Source organism: Harpegnathos saltator, unplaced genomic scaffold, assembly GCF_003227715.2.
Source record: "Harpegnathos saltator strain DR-91 unplaced genomic scaffold, Hsal_v8.6 scaffold74, whole genome shotgun sequence".
NCBI lineage: Eukaryota > Metazoa > Arthropoda > Insecta > Hymenoptera > Formicidae > Harpegnathos > Harpegnathos saltator.
The window spans coordinates 504,129-527,769 of record NW_020230582.1 but is presented as its reverse complement, the minus strand read 5'-3'; the positions used below and the strand labels follow the sequence as shown (position 1 = coordinate 527,769).

Here is a 23,641-nt window from a genome sequence, read left to right as displayed (position 1 = left end):
TCACTTTCGACTATTTTCGACTGAATTTGCTTCTAAATGACTACTAACTTATGAAGTAACATTGTACTTTATAATATGAAAAGTGAGATATTTTTGGGTAATAATATAAAGTGTTTTAGCTTTGTACAATTAAGATATAATAAAAAATAATAGAAAGGTATAATAAAGTTATATAATAGAAGATATAAAGTTATATGGTTTTTATATAATATAATATAATGTAATATATAGAGTGGCTTCATAATCAGTGGCGTAAATTGGAACCTATAATTTCAATGGGCATAATTCGGGACATTTGCAATTCATACTTAATTCTTTTATATAAATAAATAATCTTGTTTACTTCGATTGTATGTAATTTCGATGTATGTTTTTGCTAATTTACAATAATAACTTTTAATAAGATTCATAGTTTTATCTAACACCATTTTACTTTTTTAAAAATAGACCCTCAAAAATTAATCTTTGCTTAACGCGGCGTAATTCAATATGTTTACCTTACATAATATACTCTTCATATTCAAAGCCAATAAAGTTGAGTTAAAGATACATATTTCAAATTACATTTTTGTGTCGTATTGTTAATAATTCAATCATCGGTTCTTTTCGGTAAATTTTTGTATAGTCGATGAAAAGCAGCGTGGCAAATAAGATATTGACTGGGTTCAAATTGACTGGGTTCAAAGAACAGTATCAAATGGAACAGTATGAAGAAATCTGGCATTACATGATACATTGTCTAAAAATTAAGAAGTAGAGAAAGTTCATTTAAATTTCGAATCTGAAATTTTTACTACGAAAACGCTCAAAACTTCAGTAACGTAGAGCTCGCGCAATATCTCTCGTTTCTTTTTCGTCATTTTACCTGATGAATTATATCACGAATTTCCATCGGCACTGGAAAGTTTCTCTCAACTTCATCGCTTTCATCTTCCGGATTTGGGAAAGGTTTTGCTTCCTGCTGTTCGTCGCTGCCATCCGGACGTTGACGGCCTTCGATATTTCCATGTTCAATCAAATTCCTCACTTCCACCGGAAGTGGGAATGGCCCTAACGGTATTGGTCGCGCGCCTTCTGGGAACGGCTTGAATTCCTGTTTTTAACGGCATACGGTTACAACTACGAGAGTTCGTATTATTCATAATGTGATTGTTCATTCTATAATTTCATAAAAATCTGCCCCTCCCACTCTGAAAACTACTTTACGGCTTGAAACACTTACTTCACGACGTGCTCCCTCCGGTACCTGTACCGGGAACGGTCTGGCTTCGCCAGTGATGTGCTGAATAATGTTTTTGATCTCCAGCGGTACTTGCTGAATGATTCTTCTGATTTCAATTGGAATGCCTTGGAAAGGAGAGCGCGCTTTCTCTTGCGTGACTTGAGGTGCGACCGATGGTCTCTGTTCGGCCTGCGGAATCATCACCGGTTGATGCATTCTCTGATCTTGGATCTGTGCCTCAGCTTGCGAAGGAGGAGGAGGAGGTGGTGGTAGCAGCATGGCAGGACCTTGTTGCTCCTGGTTGTAGGTGTTAGGAACTTGCTCGCCTTGTTGGTACACTATTGAGACATGCGACTGCGGCTCCTGGCGAGGCTCCTGAGCTATCGGCCGCATGCCTCTCATAGGATCTATCGGGAAATGACGCAGCTCGATGGGGATCTGGCGCATCTCGACCTTAATAAAGAAGATTGTCGAGTGATAGTCCGTTACGTAAAACAAAAACTGTTCATGACAACGTACACAGTTTGTTCTATCGTTCAATGCCTTTATTACTACTGTTTACTCGGATAGATTGTTTTACGTTCTACCTTGTATTTTTGTCACATAATTATATAAAAGAGCCTTAATTTAATTATAAGTGAGTATAAAAAGAAAAATTATCACACATGTATGATACTGTTAGCGGTGTTAATAAATCAAGTCCTTACTTGAGATCCCATCGGGTTATTCTGAGGACTCATCATAGGTGCTTGCGGCCCCATTCGAGGTGGCCTCATCTCCATAGTTAACTGAGGCAAGTTACGGAGCTCAGGTGGAAGTAAACCCGGAGGAATATGATTCAATCCTCGTGGGTCGCTAAGCGGCAGTTGCTGCATATCGGGAACCTGATATTGAGTGTGTATCTGATACTGATGGTAGCCTGGGTTGGGTTCCTGGGACTGCAGGGGAATTTGAACAGTGCCGAGAGGCACGATGATCGGGGTGAGTATTTCCTGCTCCTGTTGCCTGTCAGAGACCGGGACGATAGCATTAGACAAAACAAAAGTAATTCAGCTCACAGATGATTTCACTTGACATTAATATGACGCTAATTTGCAGGCTTTTTTGTAGCAGTAAACTTACTCCTGGCTTGGATTGCCCGACTCACAAAGAATAGCAACTCGCTCGCCGCTCAATCTCTGGAAACGTTGCGGATCAGTACTGTTATCCAGACCGTTGTCAGCGGTTCCGTCCATCACTTCGTCGGCCCGTCGTCGTTCAACCACGCAGGAAACTCTGCTACGAGCCTGCTGAATCAGCGTCTGAGGAGCGATTATTGCGTAAGTGGACGAACGGAATTGTAGTGAAATGCAAAAAACGAAATTCACGTACTCGATCCTTCTTAGCGCCGAATAATTATTATCGAGAACATATTGTTTCACGAAGAATATAGGATCTCATAAAATAGGATATACTTACACCTGCGATGTCGTCGAGGTCTAATTGAAGAGGAAGCTTAATGTGCACAGGAGGGAACTCATCGTCATCATAATCGTCATCGTCATCGTCGCGGTCGCCGCTCTCGCTGTCAGGTTTCGAGCTGTTCTCTCCTTCTCCTTGAACTTTCATATCCTTAATATCCATATTTGGATTGACCTCCTTCTTCGTCGGCGCAGCGAGGTTCTGCAGGGAATCCTTCGATTCGACAGATTCCTACGAGCGAAAGGAAAATTTCTTTTACATCCTGAAGCCTTCATAAGCAGTTGATTTTTAGATGTGGTATAATTTTTATCAATTGTTTTTTTACTAACAAAGTAACGAGTACTATCCTGATTGACGATAGAAAAGATAATTTTGGAGCAATATAGAAATAGGACATTCCACGTCAAGTGGGACAAGTGTTTGGGCAAAATTCATGAAGCCAAAATAAGACGCTTGAGGGCTTAAACTTTTCGTTTTTATGTATAGTTTAAGAAAAAACGTGGCCTTTTGAAAAATTAAAAACGGCCGCATCAATATGGCGGCTTGAGTAGATGAAAAACTTATTGAAAATATTTAATTCATTGATCAGGTGGTTCAAAATTCATTCGATTTGAAAATCGGTATCTGGGGGGTTTTCGGGTTACTCATGAACATTCCGTAGTCAGATGTCCGAAATTGAAAATGGCGGATCCAATATGGCGGTTGTAGTGGATGAAGAATTGACTGCAACGCTTAGATTCTTAATCGTGTGATCCGAAATTAATTTCTTTTCCCATGAAAATAGGTATGTGGGAGTTTTCCAGGATGCATTTTTCGTCAAAATTCTGAAAAAAATGTACGAGCAATTGGAAAATACATTCTTTCCGAGATCATAAATTTTCACGAATCTTTATTCCGAAAAATATGAATTTTCGGCAAAAAATAATGATAGAAGAACATCTGTTATTGTCTGATATTGTTGAAAAATCATAAGCTAATCTCGAAGACAGTCTCAACCCTTCAAAACGCAGAAAGCTTTCTACCTCAACAAACGAGAAGTGGATTAAATTGTACTGCATGTAATATTCAAACGGAATGTAAAAGATAACGTTAAACGATATTATAAGAACAAAGAGTCAAGAATAAGGAGAATATTAATTCGCAAAATGTTAAAGTCGAAAAGTTGGGTGCAAGATGATTTTTCAACAATATCAGACAATAACAGACTGTTCTTCTATCATTATTTTTACGAAAACTCATATTTTTTGGAATAAAGATTCGTAACAATTCATGATCTCGGAAAGAATGTATTTTCCAATTGTTCGTACATTTATTTCAGAATCTTGCCGAAAAATGCACCCTGGAAAACCCCCACATACTTATTTCCATGGAAAAAGAAATTAATTTCGGATCACACGATTAAGAATCTAAGCGTTACAGTCAATTCTTCATCCACTACAATCGTCATATTGGATCCGCATTTTCAATTTCAGACACCTGACTACGGAATGTTCATGAGTGATCCGAAAAGCCCCCAGATATTGATTTTCATGGAAGTTGAATGAATTGTGAACCACTTGATCAATGAATTAAATATTTTCAATAAGTTTTTCATCTACTCAAGTCGTCATATTGGTGCGGCCGTTTTTAATTTTTCAAAAGGCCACGTTTTTTCTTGAACTACACATAAAAACGAAAAGTTTAAGCCTTCAAGAGTCTTATTTTGATTCCATGAATTTTGCCCAGACACTTATCCCACTTGACGTGGAATGTCCCAAATATATTATTATTGGAACTAGTAAAGTAAATTAGTAGTCGTAATAGACTGATCTGCGAGAGAAACTTGGGAAATGTCGGCGAAAAAGAAGATAAGTAGTCCCCTCGAGGCTTCGAAAGCTGGACAAATATCGCCGCGGCAATCATCGTTCGTTGATGCAACTCGTCTTCCTGGTCGCGACATCGGGTCACAAGTGAAAGTGAACTCGCTTTACATTATCGCACTATAACCTCCTAGTACGGTAGAAATCGTACGCGAATAAGATGGTGCTTGAGCGGTTCGATTAGCATAATTCTGCCTGCCCGCGCACAATTTAAATAAATCAATATTAAATTAAATAAGACATAATATTATCAATTTATAATATTCCAGAAATAACAATAACATATCGATTATAAACTTATTAAAATGCTTTTTAGCTTTTCAACTGAATTGATCTTATGTTACTCATATTTTGCACGTCATTTGTGATCTAAGCAACCGCAATAAATTATTAATATTATCATCAACAATTAAATAATTTCTTAATTGACAAATGCCACACAAGAATATTGGTAACAAATAATTTCTTGCAGGAGGATAGTAATATTGACGATATATCGTGCACATCGAGATGCATATTTCAGTTTAAATGTACAATCGTGGACAGGAAGTTTGTCTGCTATTTTTTATATGAGTTCTGGAATGCATTCTTCTTGTTCATTGGGATAATTAATTTTGCAATAGAAGAATTTTCTATTAGACGAGATATTCCTCCACAAGAAAATATTTGTTTCATTTTTTAAATTATTCAACATCCTTGCACTTGGCTTTTTATTAGGCAAATAATTAATTTGAAGCAATTAGACGTCAAAAAAGCCATAAAAAGTTTCAATTATCGGTGTTATTGTTATTATTGTCGTTTTTGTCCAATAAAATAGTCCTAATTTGCCACACGCGTGCTTTATTCGCGCAGCGAATAATTTTTATTAATTATTTTTTAACAACCGCTTTATAATTGCGACTTAATAAAGTCCATTATAGCAAAACCAGGTACGATCAATTAATAACACACAATACCGTTCGGTAAAATGTCGATAGCCTTCGTTTTGCTGTACGTCGTCCAACTCAATACAAGAAAGCGACGCAGAAAGCAACTTCGAAAGCTCGAGCCTGGAGAAGGCGCATTCTTCTCGTCGGTTGCGTTTCTCGGTCTCACGTAATTACTCTTTTGTGCAAGAGCCTTCTCCGATTTGAGCGCACCGCACCGTCCGTCTCATACTTCCCATATCCTGCCATGTCTGCAGTAGCCATTAAATTAGAGATTACCACAAACGCGGCGCGGACATGTCGAAACTTTCTGTCCCTCAACGAATATCGATGCGGTTGGCTGGGTTCTTTTTTCTTTCCCATTTTTTCTAACATATCGTTGATCAGCGACGAACGATGGCAGTTATATTAGAGAAACACGCGTCACAAGAGCATCGCGGATGACAATTATTAATGTATTGCGCACGCAGCTGTACTGCGCGCGCGGTGACAACATTCTACAATAAACACAATGTATCGCGTATTGTCACAACTGTCCTCTTCCCCCAGTCGTCGCGATATAACATTCTATTTATAGAAAACATAGAAGCTCGACGGGAAAATTTATAGAAAGTAGAATATGCGCTATGTGAAAGATGTTTTTGAAGAATATTCTCTCACACGTGTATCAACTTTTATATGTGGTATGAAGATTAGGATGTATATTGCCTATATATGGGATGTCCCATTTTAAATGCCCCAGGCAGATATTTCAAAAAATATGGAAGATACGGAAAAATGTTTTAGACAAAAGTTGTATGGTTTCAAGGGAAACATAAAACAATTATATCAGTTTGTTTATAGATGGCACTATTTTCGAGATATTCACTGATCATTACTTTTCTTAAATGGAAACTTCAATTTCTTATTACACCATCGTTTTCTATCAATTAATTTGAACAATTTTTGTCTGAAACATTTTTTTATTTACCTAATATTTTTATTTACCTAATATTTTTTATATTTAAGGAAAACTTGGTAACTTTTTCAATATTTAATTTACGATATCTCTCTTTGTCGGAAAAAAAATAATACTAGACTTTTTTACTCTATTTGATCTCAAGAATATATTATTACAATAGTGCCCTAACTTTTGTTAACTTATCGACTTTTGGAAATTTCAAAATCATCAAATTAACAAAAATCAGGATATTATTGTAATAATATATTGTAATAATATATTCTTGAAATCAAGTAGAGTAAAAAAGTCTAGTACCACTTTTTCTTCTGACAAACATCGAGATATAGTAAGATAGTAAGTTGAATATTGAAAAAATTCCTTCCTTAAATTTCCCTTAAATATCTTAAAAATATTAAGCAAATAAAAAAATATTTCAGACAAAAGTTGTTTAAATTAATTGGTAGAAAAAGATGATATAATAAAAAATTGGGGTTTCCATTTAAGAAAAATAACAATCAGTGATATCTCGAAAGCGATGCCATTTGTAAACAAAATGATATAGTTGTTATATGTTCTCTTTGAAACGGTATAACTTTTATCTGAAACATTTGCCTGGGGCATTTAAAATGGGATACCTTGTGTATCTACTCTGCATTGGGTTATTAATATTTATAAATGTTACGAAAGTGCGCGGCAACGCATTTAGAATTAACTCGGAAGTCGAACGGAGTCGAGGATCGTGGCAGCCTCGGCAAGGCACGAGGAAATGCGAACAGGAACGCCGCGCTGCCTGAGTTGCACTTTCCACTCAGGGAAATTACTCAGGATGTAGAAAGGATTTCACTACAGGCCGGACGAGCGCGACAGACAGCCTGCATGATCGCCAAGCTAAAACGGAACGGAGCGATACGACGAAACATGGTAAACCGCGGGAACGCGGTACAAAAGTGGATACGTCTACAGGAGGGGGCAGTGTTCGTGCGTGTATGTGCATGTCCTGTAAAATAAATTGCAATGCGTTCACGTACATTTACGGAGAACGGCAAATGAGACTAGCGTGACAAACCGCTCATCGTGGCGTTATTAGAAAACGTATCATCCATGGCGAGTCAATGTTCTAATGAACGTCCTTACCGCTCGATTCAATATAACGTGAAACGTGAAAATCGAAAGAACATCTTCGAGATATCTAAGAAATTTATAATTTCCTGAAAATAGGACGCGCTTTCTAAAAGATCTTTCATAATATCGCGGTCTTCGCGTGCTCGAATCTTTCATTCTTTACGTTAAATAAATTAATATTAAATATCTTGATAATTAAATTTTAAATGAAACACACACAGATGTTAGAAAATATATCGTCTGCAAGCGTGCATTATGTTTTCCCGGAGAGCAATTCTCCCGCTCCATTAAATATAACATAAAAATCGAAAGGATGTCTCCTTTCACACTCACGAAATTTGTAAAATTTCCTGAAAATAGAACGTTTTCTAAAAGATCTTCCATGACACGGTAGACTATATGGCGGACTATATGTTGACTCAATATAACCTGAAAATTGAAAAGACGTCTCCGAAGCATTTGAGAAATTTGTAATTTTCTGAGAACGAAATGTTTCTTAGATTCTTTATATCACACGCTCAAATTTTATTCCGAACATCAATATCTTGCTTGTAAAAATAGAAATCGCAAGAAAACACAAATAAAGAGAATACGCGAAGCATTTCAGCCACATTCGTCCTATTACTTTCTGGCTCGTATTGTAGGGTTGCCAAGTTGAGACCGACCGCAAGGAGCATACTAATATATTATTTTATGACGTAAGAAGATTTCATAACTGGACCTAACTGGACAGTCGTGATCGTGAATTTCATTATGATATTCTATCATCGTCGTACCTGAGAAAACGAAATGGCGGGCAATCGAGACAGCGTTCAAGATAATATAATAAATTTATTTATAGTAAAATTTCACATTCGATCCGAGACATTGCGTGGTCATTTTAAAGAAATTCTGATCGTGAACTTTCACCACGAGCGAAGTACGATAACGTATCTTCATTGCTTGTTGTGCTTCTCGCTTCAGTGAATATCTACAATATGAGCGATAATGTATCAGCGAATAGCCAATTAAACGTGCAATCACGATTATTATTCGGTAGAACTGCTATAGAACACGCTGAATTTCTTCATATCTTTTTCCCCTTCCATGGTGATACGCACAGATGTATATACACGTATATGTAAGATGCAACGCATTACACGATATATCGCATGCACGTTATTCTTCGTTGGATCACCATATTATAGAGACCAATTATTTACAAATTATTCGCGTAATTCATGAGATTCGCAATGTGCATTTATAGCGGCGCGAAATATAACCGCAGAGAAGGAGAGAGAGAGAGAGAGAGAGAGAGAGAGAGAGAGAGGGAAAGGGGAAAGGAAAAATAAAATCAGAAACAACGTTTTTATCCACCTACCTATGGAAGGAGAGAGAACGAGGGAGATTCACTGAGCGTGCGATGGAGAAGAAATCGCCATTGCAATTTGCCGCAGCGACGACTCCGCCGACCACGACGGATGGCTTTCTTTAGAAAACGTGGCAACCCCCTTCAGCCTATCAATTAGCGAAATATTACGGCCATTGCGGTTGTGACTATTATTTCTGAGTCGTATAGCAGCATCGGTCGCAGAACTGCGCAACACGGTTCATCGCAATTTCAATTCCGTCCAATTTACGACGTTACAAAGAAGCGCGTAAATCAAACGCGAAAATCGTCGGTCGGTTAATCGATGAACCGGACAATGATACTCGACTAAAATCTATTTATAATTATATTCGTCGAACAATATATTGAGGAATTCGTTTCACTCGACACCTAGAACTAAGACCGAAAGAGAGAGAGAGAGAGAGAGAAAGAGTTTAGTTTCGAAGAAATTAAGGAATAACTACACAGATTTAATCAGCTTCTAAAGTGTCGACGAGTAAGAATTGTGATCGTCAACGTTACAATTCGCTTTGTGTAACTATAATATATTGGGTTGTTCGGAAAGTAATTTCGGTTTTTTTTCAAATAGATGGTGTTAATTGCTTTTTTAAGCAATTACTCTCATTCTAAACTAAAAAATCATTTTATATTACAATGCACATTTCAAGCTTCATTTGAAAAAAAAGTTGTTTTGGAATCTGTCAAGTTGTTTTTGTTTAACGTCGTATCAAAAATGGAAAACCAATATGAGCATTTTCGTCACATTTTGCTTTTTTATTACCGTAAAGGCAAAAATGCAGCGCAAGTAAGAAAAAAATTGTGTGCCGTTTATGGAGAGGATATGTTGACTGAACGCAAGTGTCAGAACTGATTTTCGAATTTTCATTCTGGAAATTTCGGCCTCAAAGATGCACCACGTTCTGGAAGGCCAGTTGAGGCTGATGAAGACCAAATAAAAGCATTAGTCAAATCGTCATTTAATAACACGAGAAATTGCTAAGAAATTGAATTTATCGAATTCAATCGTGCATGAGCATTTAAATCAACTTGGTTTTGTTTCAAAACTCGATATTTGGGTTCTACACATTCCCAAAGAAAGAAATTTGAGTCGTCGCATTACCATCTACGATTTGTTGTTGAAACGTGAGGAAAACGATCCATTTCTGAAACGACTCATAACTGGAGATGAAAAACGGATTGTGTACCACAATATTAAATGCAAAAAGTCATGGAGCAGACGTGATGATCCAGCCCAAAGCACATCGAAAGCTGATATCCATCAAAAGAAGATGATGTTCTCTGTTTGGTGGGATTGGAAAGAAATAGTTTCTTTTGAGCTACTACTGAACGATTGATTCGAATGTGTACTGTCATTAATTGGACAAATTGAATGATTCCATCAAGCAGAAGAGATCAGAATTGGCGAACAGAAAAGGTGGTATGTCTCATGACAGCGCCAGACCTCACACAAGTTTAATGACTCGCCAGAAGCTATTAGCACTTGAATGGGATTTGCTACCGCATCCACTATATTCACCTGATCTGGCATCATTCAATTACCACTTGTTTCGGTCACTGCAAAATTCTTTGAGTGGTAAAAATTTCGATTTAAATGAAGGTGTCAAAAACTACTTAATTCAGTTTTTTGCCAATAACGACCAGAAGTTCTACGAACGTGGAATCATGTTATTATTTCAAAGATGGCAAAAGATGTTTGAACAAAATGCTTAACGCTTAACAGAATAAAACTTTTCTTTCTATTAAAAATATTGTCTTTCATTTTCATACAACAAACCGAAATTATTTTCCGAATAACAAAAAAATATAATGTGTAATTATAATTATAATTATAATGTCCCAGTATTTACTATGGCTGTTAATTTTATTTAAAATGTATTACAATCAATAATACATAAAATTTAGAAGACACATGTTTAGGATAAATATAGACTCGTTATTTGATTTATCAAGGAAGACGAGTATAATTGTACAAATTAAGATATTTACCACCATAGTCATCACAGATAGTCACCAATTTACTTTATCCAGTTGATCATGTTTTATACATAAATTAGTGAGAGTAGCAATATTATAGCACCGGTCACTAGTAATTACTAACGTAATCAACATATTGAAACTGAGATCGAATCGAAAAGTCCACTTCTATCGTCTATTTGCAGTTTGGAAATCATCCGCTATGAAAGCTTGGAGTTCATGGAAGTTACGTAGCTCTACAATCATCTTAACTCTTCGACACTGAGACAGCCGTCACTTCTCGCAGTTTGTCCTCCGCTACCTGTATCAAGGAGGACGCGAGACATCTCGCGTGAATAACGCACTTTATGCGCAAGCTAAATATACACGGAGTGGGCAGAGCGTACGTTATTTCCATTTTGAATCATAATCGTATGTATGTCGCGCTCCATCTCACGCGCGCGGAACGGAGATTTAATCGACAGAGAGGAGAACCTCGTCTGAATACATTCATTAACGTCGGCGATCAACGCAGTTCTCACATACAAAAAAGGTAGACTCGGCTACAACAATTACATATGGACGAGTGAGTCAGAACTATTTTCTACAAGCGACGATGACAGAACGTGTGAACGTGCAACGTATATGTACACGAATATGTGTACGTGATTTTGCGTGTATGTGTGTATTTTAAGTCGACAGTTCGTGTTGGTCGAACGAGAAGGTGTACAACAATACAGTTAGCCTGCCGAGAGAAAATCTTTTTAGAGAACGTTCACCTCTCGCGTTGCCGAGCGCGCACAGCCGGCAACCCACTTTCATTGTATGCTATGTGTTCCAAGCGCGCTTCGTTACTCTAGAGCGAAAACTGCAACATCTAATATAAAAATGTAACTAACCAATCTGAATGGAAAAGTAGAGACCAACTGGATTAAATTTTGCAGCTCGTTACTGTCTTGTTATTGATTATTCATTGCAAGTTAGAATCGATTCAATGATCTGGCCATTGCCAGCCATTACATATCAAATATAGAAGAGTAGATGGCGCTGCTTATTCTAAATATAGTCACTATATTACCTGCTACTGCTATTGTATTGCTATAGCTACCCACTAGTAGCAACTTTTAAATTAGGCAGTGAATAAAAATGGAGGTTACGTTTTCTCGTTAAAATGTTTTAAAAAATTGGAACGAACGTTACATTACTGTGGCTAATTAATTATAATTCTTCATTTTTCAATTGTAATTATTTTTACAATTGTTATTTTACAATTGTTATTTTGTTTAACTTAATTAATCAGCTAACTTATTTATCTAGCTATTAAGAGAAATGAGCGTGTTACATTATTAGCTAAGAGCACTGTCGATAAGAGCAATGTCGATATAAATTCGTTACTTCATAACTAGACGCTCGTGAGATTTAATTTCTTTCAAGAATTTAGCAAAGAAGCTAACAAGGATCACGTATATCGTATATCGCACTTCAAGAAGACCCGAAATTACTTCGATCCGCTTCGTAGCGAATTAACGAAAGGCTGAAGCGCGATTACGACATCAAGGAATAATACGCGCGGAGAAAGATGCGCATGCAATTATCCAGCCGCACGTAAATGATACGGATGATCCTTGAAATGACGCGAATTCGAAAAGCAAGCAAGCAAGCAGGCAAGCAAGCAAGCAAGTGAACGAGCGAACCGTCCATTCGAAATCATGAAGCACCGAGTGAGTCTTTTTCGCCACTACGTTACGAAATCGTTGGCGATTAATGTCAAAGCAATTAAAACCGCGGAAGGGAGAACGATTGTGTTCTTTAAATACACGCCAACGAGACGGTAGACGATCATGCTCACGATAAGAGAACGTTTTCCTTGGGACTGAGAGTCGAAAAAGAAAAAAATACTCAACGGACATTAACACGTGCGTAAATTACGCGTGCTTGAGATCCAATGTATCCTTCATCTTGTTCATACGTAGTATAATGAGCAAACAAGGGAAATCTATAATTATGACGCGGAAGCAAAGTTCTGTTGCTGTAACTAGAAACCTTCCAACTTAAGGAATATACGAACGGTAATAGACAATATTTATAAACTAGCTGCCTATTATGCATGAACAGTTTTTTATGTTACAGTAACTAACTTTTGCAGAATTATATGATTAGCAATTGTAATTTATAAATCATCGCATCAGAACACGGTAGATTTATTGATCGTCTTTGTCGATTGATATTCAACAAAGCATAAACTGTTTTGTTTTATAACAATAAGAGTTAATTAAATTAACATGCCCAGAATATTAGATTGGTACAAAAATAATGTTTGTGTTTCTTACGTATCGAGTATAAAGATGCATGTCACTTAAAAATTATATTTATTAATCAAAATAAAGACCACTAGCCTGCACACATATCTCCCAACGGGAAACAAGTTTGTTTATTTCTACAAGATAGAATTCTGGAAAAGATGACGGTAACTAGAAAATCAGCGCCAAACTTAAAATAATAAAAACCGCAATTATTTTTGCACCAACCTAATAATATAAATTTGTCTTATGTGTCAAACTTGACTGATATAAGTATATTAATATAAATACAATTAAACTAAATTACTTTCCTCATAAAATCAAATAAAAATATTTTATCGTTTATTGAGCTGATATAGCATAGGTTTAGGATATAGGTTTTATTTCAAATTTAATAAGTTTACGCCACAAATCTAAATTAACTCAAGGAACGAAATCATCTATGTAATGACTGAGATAATACCTATAAAGAAACGAATTTATTTTATGAATGTATTGACAACCGTTTCTATATATAATTTTTTTGATGCGCAAAGACAAATCCGCTTAATTAGACTGGGAGAAAAAATATTTAAAAAATTAAAGAATATTTATTATCAATGGATATTAAGAACAAATTGATTTAAATTAATATACACATTTTTACACTGAGAAGAAACATTTTTCAAATAATAAGATATATCTATTCTTAAGCAATGGTTTATCTTCGAATTTCTGCTTAATGAAAATGAAAGAAATTTAGGTTTAAACAAATATGTTATTAGTACCCGCGTAAGTTTTTATTATTTTAGATATTTTTTCTCCTAATGTACATAATTCAATTTTTGTGTAGAAATAAATAAATTTGCTGAATCAACCAATCCATTTCATTCCAATCAATCAATTTTTTCTGTCGTGTACACACATGTCCCTCGCTTTCGCATGTTAATAGGGATTTGACAATAAATATCGAGTCCGTGGCTCAATCTCGTATAGGATTTCATTGACCCCACAATGACCGATTTTCACCTTTACACGACCGTTACATGAACCGCGCACTTTTAGTTTAGTATTCTCGTAGCGTATCCAGCCGATCTTACTTTCTATCGTTCGCCATAAGCGGACCGGAAACAGCCGCTATGGTCGCGTTATATTCGTGAAGCGATCAAATGCGACGATGTCCGCGTTGACTCGCAGTCGCTAAATAATCGATTTACCGGGTTTCACTGTTGTGAGGAAAAAGTACGTTCTGCCTTGGCAATTTTTTCCTGTTCGAGGCAATTTCCTCCTGTGAGCGATTTCACAATCGCACCGTTGACAGCAAAAGTAACAAAGCAACAGAAGAATATGTATGGTATGTTTGGAAATTGAAGATCACAATGGAATTGTGATCGACACGGTGGTAATTAATGTAAAATATTTATATAAAGTAATTAATCAGTGACAATAATGTCGGAAAGGTCATGATTAGTAACACGAATAAATCTGATAAATCTATGTATGGGAAGGAGGGAGAAGGTGAAATAAAGTAATTTATGACATACTACTTTAATATCTCATATATAACATTACAGCAATATCACAATAATATTACTTCCCCATTGCAATATTACGTATATAATAGAATATAACGTAATATAGTAAAAATATTACTACACTATTACAGTGATATTACAGTAATATTAAAATGTCTGTCGAAATACTTCATAATAATATTATAGTGATATACTACAGTAATATTGTGATAATATTGTAATAAAAGGCCTAGCGGAATAAGCACATAAAATCTGCCTCCGCAGATATCGGGTTCAAATTCATGCCATAAATTCATGTCAATGTAATATAAAATTTCCCTAAATAATAACTTGATATCTCCATTTTTTTAGAAGATGGAAGGGGAAAGAAAAATAAAAAAAGTTAATTTTCTTGAAAACGGCTCGACCGATTTTGCTTTAAAAAAATATGTTATGAATATCAATGAGACAATTTTCTAAAAAAATTAAGAAATTTTTTTAATAAAAATAAGGATAAAAAAATTTTTTTTTATTTTCAAAAACTTTTTTGAGGTTATGTTTTTTATTTACACCAACCATATTGAACATAAATATTCCCTAGAATATCCTCTATAACATATATTTTTGCTCAATTTTTTCAAATGGTGCGACATAGTGAAAAAAATGAAAATCGCTCTGGTGACGCTGCGCCATGGTGCACTACTTTGGTCGGCGGATGCTTTCGAACATAACTTCACCTTGCACCCTTCATTCGTTTTTATTTCTAATTTTCATTTATACGTTGTTTTACTTTGCTGTAAAAATAGTTTTGAGGGTCTGATCAAAATATTGTTTCGTCATAATCTCCTGTGGTTTTCACTTGTTTTTTGATAGTGATTCTCATTCGTACTGCACACTGCACGATTCGTGAGAGGCGAGAGGATTCACGATAATAAAGCACACCGATTCGTGAGAGGCGAGGGGCCCAACGGTAATAAAGCACCCCGATTCATGAGAGGCGAGGGGACTCACGGTAATAAAGCACTCCGATTCATGAGAGGCAAGGGGACTCACGATAATAAAGCACCCTGATTCATGAGAGGAAGAACGACTCACGTTAAAATAAGGTGTTTAAAATCATATTCTAAAGTCCTCGTAGTAAGCTTTGGAAACTATAAGTTTTGTAGGCTAACTGCAGACATCTTAGAATAATATAGAGCTTATAATTTACTGAAATACATCACTTATAAAAGATGCAATATTAATTCTATCAAAAACTTTTCTGACACTGAAAAAATGTGATAGAATATTGTCTGAAAGCATCAACCGACCAAAGTAGTGCACCATTGCGCAGCGTCACCAGAGCGTTACCAAAGCGTCACCAGAGATTTTCATTTCTTTTCATTACGTTGCACCACTTGAAAAAATTGAACAAAAATATATGTTATAGAAGATATTCTAGGGAATATTTATGTTCAATATGGTTGGTGTAACTAAAAAACATAACTTCAAAAAAATTTTTGAAAATTAGAAAAATTTCTTTATCCTTATTTTTATTTAAAAAATTTCTTAATTTTTTTTAGAAAATTGTCTCATTGATATTCATAACATATATTTCTTTAATCGAAATCGGTCGAACTATTTTCAAGAAAATTGACTTTTCTTATTTTTCTTTTCCCTTCCATATATTCTAAAAAAATGGAGATATCAAGTTATTATTTAGGGAAATTTTATATCACATTGACGTGAATTTATGGCATGAATTTGAACCCGATATCTGCGGGGGCAAATTTTACATGCTTATTCCGCTAGGCCCTTTATCGTGGTATGGAATTTTATAAACTTTTGCTTTAATGTTTTGATAAAGCCATGATATATCACAGTAATATTGTGATATGTCACAACAATATTATTATAATATTGTAAAGTTGTAGAATATTTTTACGGAAAAAAACACTCAAATATTGAACGTTTACACTCAATCGTCCGAATTTACTTTCAAATGTGGGTATATATACTCAAATTTGTGTATATACCACGTATTTGAGAGTAAATTCGAACAATTGAGTATAAATACGCAATATTTGAGTACATAAGAGTTCCATAAAAATGTTTTTACTATAAGAGTTAATTTTAATTAACTCTAATATTAGTTAAGTCTAATATTAGTTTAAGTCTAATATTAGTTAAGTCTAATATTAGTTAAATCTAATATTAGTTTAAGTCTAATATTAGTTAAATCTAATATTAGTTAAATCTAATATTAGTTAAGTCTAATATTAAATTTGAAATGTTATCGTTGAAATATTATCTTTATTGTTAATATTATTTTACAAGAAACACCCCGTATGAATCACAATATTTTGGAATAGTTATAGCAAAGTAAAACAGATCTATAGAATCATTGCTTTGTCAAAACATTAGTGCAAAAGGTTATAAAATTCCATACCACGATAAATTTATTATCTTGTCAATATTGCATACAATTGTATTTATTCAAGAACTATATGCATAACAAATTTACTTTGATCATATTTTACTCCGTGAAAGTTAATTATATGTGTATGTATTTATATATGATTTTGTGATGTTACAAATATATTTTTCATTAATAATACTCAAACGTATATCATAGTGTAGTGCAAAGTATTTATATATTAATGAAAAATATATTTGTCTTATTACAAAATAATATATTATCCTCGAAATATTTTATTCATAGTCTAATATGATGTATAATATTTAAAGTAGCAAGTGACATTAAATGACATTTCTAACGTCTATAAGACATAATAAAAACGTCATTTTACGTCGTCTTGCTAATTGAGATGAGATATATTACAATAGAATATTGCTGTAATATTTTAATGTTATATATAAACGTAATATATTAGTATTATTACTGTAATATTTCAACATTATATATAAACATAATATATCAGTAATATTTCTGCTATGTGAGGTTATATCATAAAAAGCGTCAATCAAATTTATTTAATGTTTAAAAATTTATAAAGAAATAATTGTTTCAAGTGCTTGTAAATATTTATAAATATATCACAAGTACCGATAAATGTGGACGATAAAACTGGACGATGCATGCACGACTGACGCACGAGAAATTATTATGACATTAGATTTTTCCACATTTTTCTGAATATTTTATATTTTTACATATTGATTATAAATCCTTAAGGTCACCTAAATATTCTATATTTAGAAAAGATATCTAACAGAGAGTCACGAAGGAAAATAACTGTATATTGCATCATATACTTCAACTGCAGAAATTGTGTACTTTATATATCAAGTTCTCGAGAACCAGACGGTTAGCAATTTTATAATTTTATTTGAATATTTCTACAAGTCTCTTTAATCGTTTGCTTCTTTTAACTAAAAATATAAGAGTAGTTAAATTAGTTTGATTATTACAATTAATCATCTCAGCTTTAATGGGATAAATCTTTTTTTTAATTGTACATCTGTCTAGATCAAGTTTCCATTAAAATGCTGTTAAAACTTGGAAAAGTTTCTAAGAAAATAGTCCCGCGCAAACCAACTATCTTAAATAAAATGATACCTCAGCAATTGTTTATTATGGAAAATCGTGTTTCCGTAAGTAAGCTAGACGTGACGTTACCGCGAAAACGTCAATTGGTTAAGATACCGCGAAACTCGCGAAAACAATACAACCCCGAGAGAGCCAGCCTCTCTCATGAACAAGAGAAATTTATTACTGACAGAAGAGAAAACACGTTGCGTGATCGAGCGCGGCGCTTCCGCGATGTGGCGCGATTATTCGGTGAGTAGTACTCGAGGCTTGCGTGCATCTAACGGAAATCAAATGTTAGGCGAAGCGCATTAGCGAATCAAGCGACGCGAATAACACCGAATAACACACACACAAGCGTAAAGAATTCATAATTAAAATAGGAAGCACACGACGTAACGAGAAAATTAAATTGTACAGATACGTAGATAAAATATCAGCGCGAATGTTCTACGAAATAACTTACTAATTATTAACATTCCTTTCCTTCAACTAATTGTCATAAGGAAATTATTGACATCTCATCAATCGTAATTAACGTTCAACAGTCGTGGTAATCGCTTTACAAATTTACCGGCATAGTACTCACTCTGCGCTCGCGCGCATGCGCATACAACGTTCATACACAAAGAACGCAATCCAAATTACGTAATTCTCCGTTGCGGTTCTCCTTGAACACATAGCTCCTGGTACCGCTTCGCGCCGGTTTCCTTGCGTTTCGTTTTCTGCGTTGCACAGAAAGGTAAAGGTAATTACACTCTCGCAGGCACGGAGACAGGCAGCGCGGCACGCGCTTCTTCGAAAGTCCATGCCTCCTGATGCGAGTTTTACTTCAAAGCCCGGAATTAATCGCCGTTGTCCACCACGCTGGCACATTCTTATTACGTTATTTTTTTCTTTTTTGCTCGCGCCATAGTGCGGCACGATATCGCGTCATGGCACGAAGATTTATGATGCATGAAAATATCCGCTTTTTACGCGCGTCATGCGCGTTTCTCGTCAGTCAGCTGAACGGGCAAATGGGCGGGTGAGCTAACGAACGTTGGATATCACTGATCTGGATAACTTGATTTCGAAAACATTTATAACGATCGCAGGCTAGTTATTATCGCGATAAATTTACAAGCAAAAGTACCAAAAAACCGGAAAATACAGAAAGATTTTGAGAAGGACATAGGATTGCGGACAGAAAAGTTATTGGCTATTTTTAATATGAACTTTAGGACACGTTTGTCTTGTCCAGTGGCAGAATTTTGCAATGGAATAATTTTTCTATTGGGCGAGATATATGCGACGTTCCGAAATTCATACAAAATATAGTGAATAACCTTCCTGTTCACAGTTGTAGGAGAAAAAAGATTGACTAAATTAATCACATAAAAAACGAGTTAAACTTTGGTTTTGGTTGAAGAAAACTAGATTCTTGGTTCTTATAAACAATTTTATTCATAAGAGAACCAAGAAGCTTATTTCTTTCAATGAAAACCAAAACTTTTGATTCGTTTATTATCGTGTTAATTCAATCAACATTTTTTCGTGTAACAAATACAATTCAAAATGTGTACAATACCAAACTTCAGTAAAGCTATTTTATATGATTTGCTTTAATCACCAATCTGATGATTTCGTTCTAACGTGGAAAATGTTTTGTTTATTATCGGTAAATCCTGTAAACTTGCTTAGGTCACATCTAATGGGACGAACAACTTGTGCATAAATCTGTAATTTTAGATTTATATATCGTCCGCAACATAACAATTATGGATTATTGGTATGGATAAATATTTCTTTATAAAGAGATAACCGCTAGTAGAATAAAGTTTTATATATGTAACAACGGCCGTCAAAGCGTTAATATTGACATTTATATTTACATTTAGCTAGTTGGATATTTTTCATGAATCAAACTCACCATACGTTTTTTATGTCAAAATATATAATAATAAACCTGGCTTGTATATTATTTAGCAAATTTAAACTTGAACAAATTTGTTTGTTTGAAACAAATTTGATTATTCTAAAATATTTAAAGATATGGTTAATATTAGCTTCGACACACAGTAAATGATGACAATATTTTGCTATATGTTGTTTGTTAAACAGTGCTATAATAATGAAAATAGCAGGAAATATTTTAAACTGGTAACAGAAACTTTGATAAGAGTGAATCTTGATAAAAATAAATTTACACAATTGAATCAAGAATTGGATATTAATCTTTTAAGGAAAAATTAAGAAAATGAAATTAAAACTGACAATGATAGTGACATAATTCCAAAAGCTCTTAAATATATAAAACATTTGTTAAGCAACGATGAAACTTTTTAATAAATCATTATCAGAAGGATGATTTTATTTGAGAAATGAAAATGTTCCAAAAATAAAATATTTGACCGAAGAATGAATACTAGAATAAATATTTATGCATGCCTACTAATAAAGTAAATTAAATCAAAATATAAAATTCCTCCAAATTAGATCTAAAGTATCTAAGTGATTAATTAATTAATTTTAACCTGTTAATTACGTCTAATGGATTGAAATTAACGTGGAATTTGATTAATATTGAAATTGAATGTGGAATTCATGTTGTACGCACAACTCTGACACTGAACGTATAATAGATAATAATGTAATCGGTATTCATTGAATCATACCATGTAATTATTATATCTGTTTTAATAAAAATTTGTGTTACATAACTATTTATTATGTAGTAATATCTAATAAATAAATGAAATTTATACACATAGTGTTAAAAAAGAATGAGCAAATTACTACTTAGCAGAAACAAACTATCTGCCAAGTCTCAATGCAAATTTTAGAAAGCCTAAACTAACTAGAAATAAAACTAGAGTGGTATTTTGTCCTAAAAAATCATTTAATCGGGAGCCGCTATAGTGACGCATAATAACCAGAGAGTTGATTAACATTTACTAAGCTAAAACTCATTAATACTTTTAAGCGTTCGCATCATGTCTGGATTTATATATTGTAACTGTTAATTGGTCATTTTAATCATCGAAACCCACTATTTCAACAACTTGACATATATCATATTATATTCAGACACGCGATGAAAATAATTAAAGAAACGATTATAACGAGTTTTAGCCTAGTAAATATTAATGCTTTATTGAAGCTTAGTGTACAAGTACCGAGGAAATAGGTAAATCACTTGCGTTTCTTTAAAAATGTTGTATTTCTTTTTTTTATTTTCTATCAACAGAAGTTTAGTTTTTTATTTTGCGACCTCAAATGTGCAAACTTGTAACCTTCGTACATAAGACTCTCGTTCGAAGTTTCAATTTCTTATTGTTGTCATGCGTGCGGTACAATAAAAATCACGCGATATAATAAAAGCCCGACGATAATAATGCAATGGGCGGATAGTGTTTTCGATCGAAACCGACTATTTCTACCACGATAGAAACACCCAACGTTCATGATATTATCGTCTAACGGCTATTGAAAAATGCATTCGTGGTACACCACGCGACGCAGCCTCGATACTTTCCCACAAATTTCACGCTGAAAACATTATCTTTATGGCCAGCGATCCGTCAGTGATTGCAATTCCTGTGCCAATTCAAGCGCGCATATTTTTCTCTCCCTCTCTCTTTCTTTCTTTTTCCTTTCGACGAGCTCCGTAAAAATGTGAATAAATAGCTCCACGCTTTCTAAATTTCTGACATTTTATGCTTATTCACTCATTAGCAATCGGCATTGTAATTTCCACTGGGTAAGGCGCGAATAATAATAGCGAGAACTTACTACGTTGCATGCGTCGATTAATGAACATATGGAATTAAGGTTCGCGATACATTTTTCCCCTCTTTTCCTTTGTTCCATTTTCTTTTTGCTTCCTGGTGCTACACATAAGCATACGAAGGATTAATCAGGAGAAATCACCGCGCAGCATATTGAGAAATGCACGATATGATGTCATGAAAAAGAACCATATATCGGGTAATTTTCTAAGAAATATATTTTGCGGTTATGCAACTGTCGGAGGAGAAAGAAAAAGAGGAAAGAGAGAGAGAGAGAGAAAGAGAGAGAGAAAGAGAAAGAGGGAAAGGGAAAAAGAGAGGAGAAGAGAAAAAAAGAGAAACGCGGCTCTTCTGCTAGAAAATTAACTTCGTACATTGAAGTGTACATGTTGCGTATTTTATACCTATCATTTCTTGTAACTTTGCACAGAGTGGTCGTAGAGAAAAATATTTCAGATAAAAGTTGTATGGTCTCAAAAGGGATATGTAACAAATATATCATTTTGATCACAGACGGCGCCACTTTCGAGATATTCATTGATTATTACTTTTCTTAAATGGAAACTTCAATTTTTTATTATCTTTTTCTACCAATTAATAACTTTAATAACTTTTGTCTGAAATATTTTCCTCTACGACCGCTCTCTGCAAAATTATGAGGGATGATAGATTAAAATTAGACACCTTGTATAATCATATGTAATCATATATCCATATAGAAAAAATGCTATTGATAGATGGAAAGAAAATGCTTCTATTCAATTAAACATCAATTAAACATCGACATCACGGACTGGTGCAAATATAAGCATATTGCTTTGACTGTATTTGCACATTTTATTATAATATTATTGTATAACATCTTTTTGTTCGTATAAATATGTACATATAAATAATTATATACGATTACATAAAGACGAGATTCATATACAATTATATGTAATTTTTTCTCCTCAACTACGTGATTACAAAACTGTTTAGATACAATGAAATAAGATACTCATCAAGCTATCACAACTGAAAGCTACTATTGACAAAGCTAAATGTACGCAATAATCGATTGCGATAAGAACCAAAAAGTAATAGTATATAAAACGTCACAAATACAATTTCTAGAAAAACATATTTTTGTTTTTTATTATACTCCTATCTATAAAAAATAAGAATATAACAAAAGGTTGATATTTATACTATGTATTATTTCAACTCCTGTCATAACTAATTACTGTACAAACAACGTGACCCTTAATCGTGAAAACTTGGTATACTTTATTTCATTATATGCAATCTATCTTTTCATAACCAAATTTACTTACTTAAGATCGTTTTACTTACTTAACGTACTTAAGATCAAATTCTCCTATTAGAAGTTCGATTTCAATATTAGTTGATGTAGAATTTTTTATAATGCAACTAAAAATAATAATTATAAATTTAGTTCAATTGACTAAATTATAAATTTAGTTCAATTGACTAAATTATAAATTTAGTTCAATTGACTTCGGAAAATACTTGATAGGGGAGAAAGGAACTGTGATGTTAATTTAATAAATTAAAATACAAGACTCTATTTAATACAGGATTATTGTTTAATTACACAGTATTGCAAAATCTGACGATTACATCGATAAATACATTATACTGAAAAAACGATTATTATTCTTTCGTTTGACCTA

At 34.1% G+C, this 23,641-nt stretch overlaps 1 protein-coding gene across 1 annotated transcript in view; it reads right to left on the bottom strand.

Annotated features, from left to right (window-relative positions):
- The window catches only part of LOC105183961 (putative uncharacterized protein DDB_G0271606), a 51,640-nt gene that overhangs the window by 5,056 nt on the left and 22,943 nt on the right, over positions 1-23,641 (bottom strand). Inside the window, exons 3-7 of the mRNA XM_011142474.3 lie at positions 2,681-2,914; positions 2,345-2,523; positions 1,930-2,227; positions 1,223-1,675; positions 866-1,093 (exon numbers count right to left, since the gene is read on the bottom strand). Of these exons, the coding sequence (XP_011140776.1) occupies positions 866-1,093; positions 1,223-1,675; positions 1,930-2,227; positions 2,345-2,523; positions 2,681-2,914 (1,392 nt within the window). The remainder of the gene's footprint in view (positions 1-865; positions 1,094-1,222; positions 1,676-1,929; positions 2,228-2,344; positions 2,524-2,680; positions 2,915-23,641) is intronic.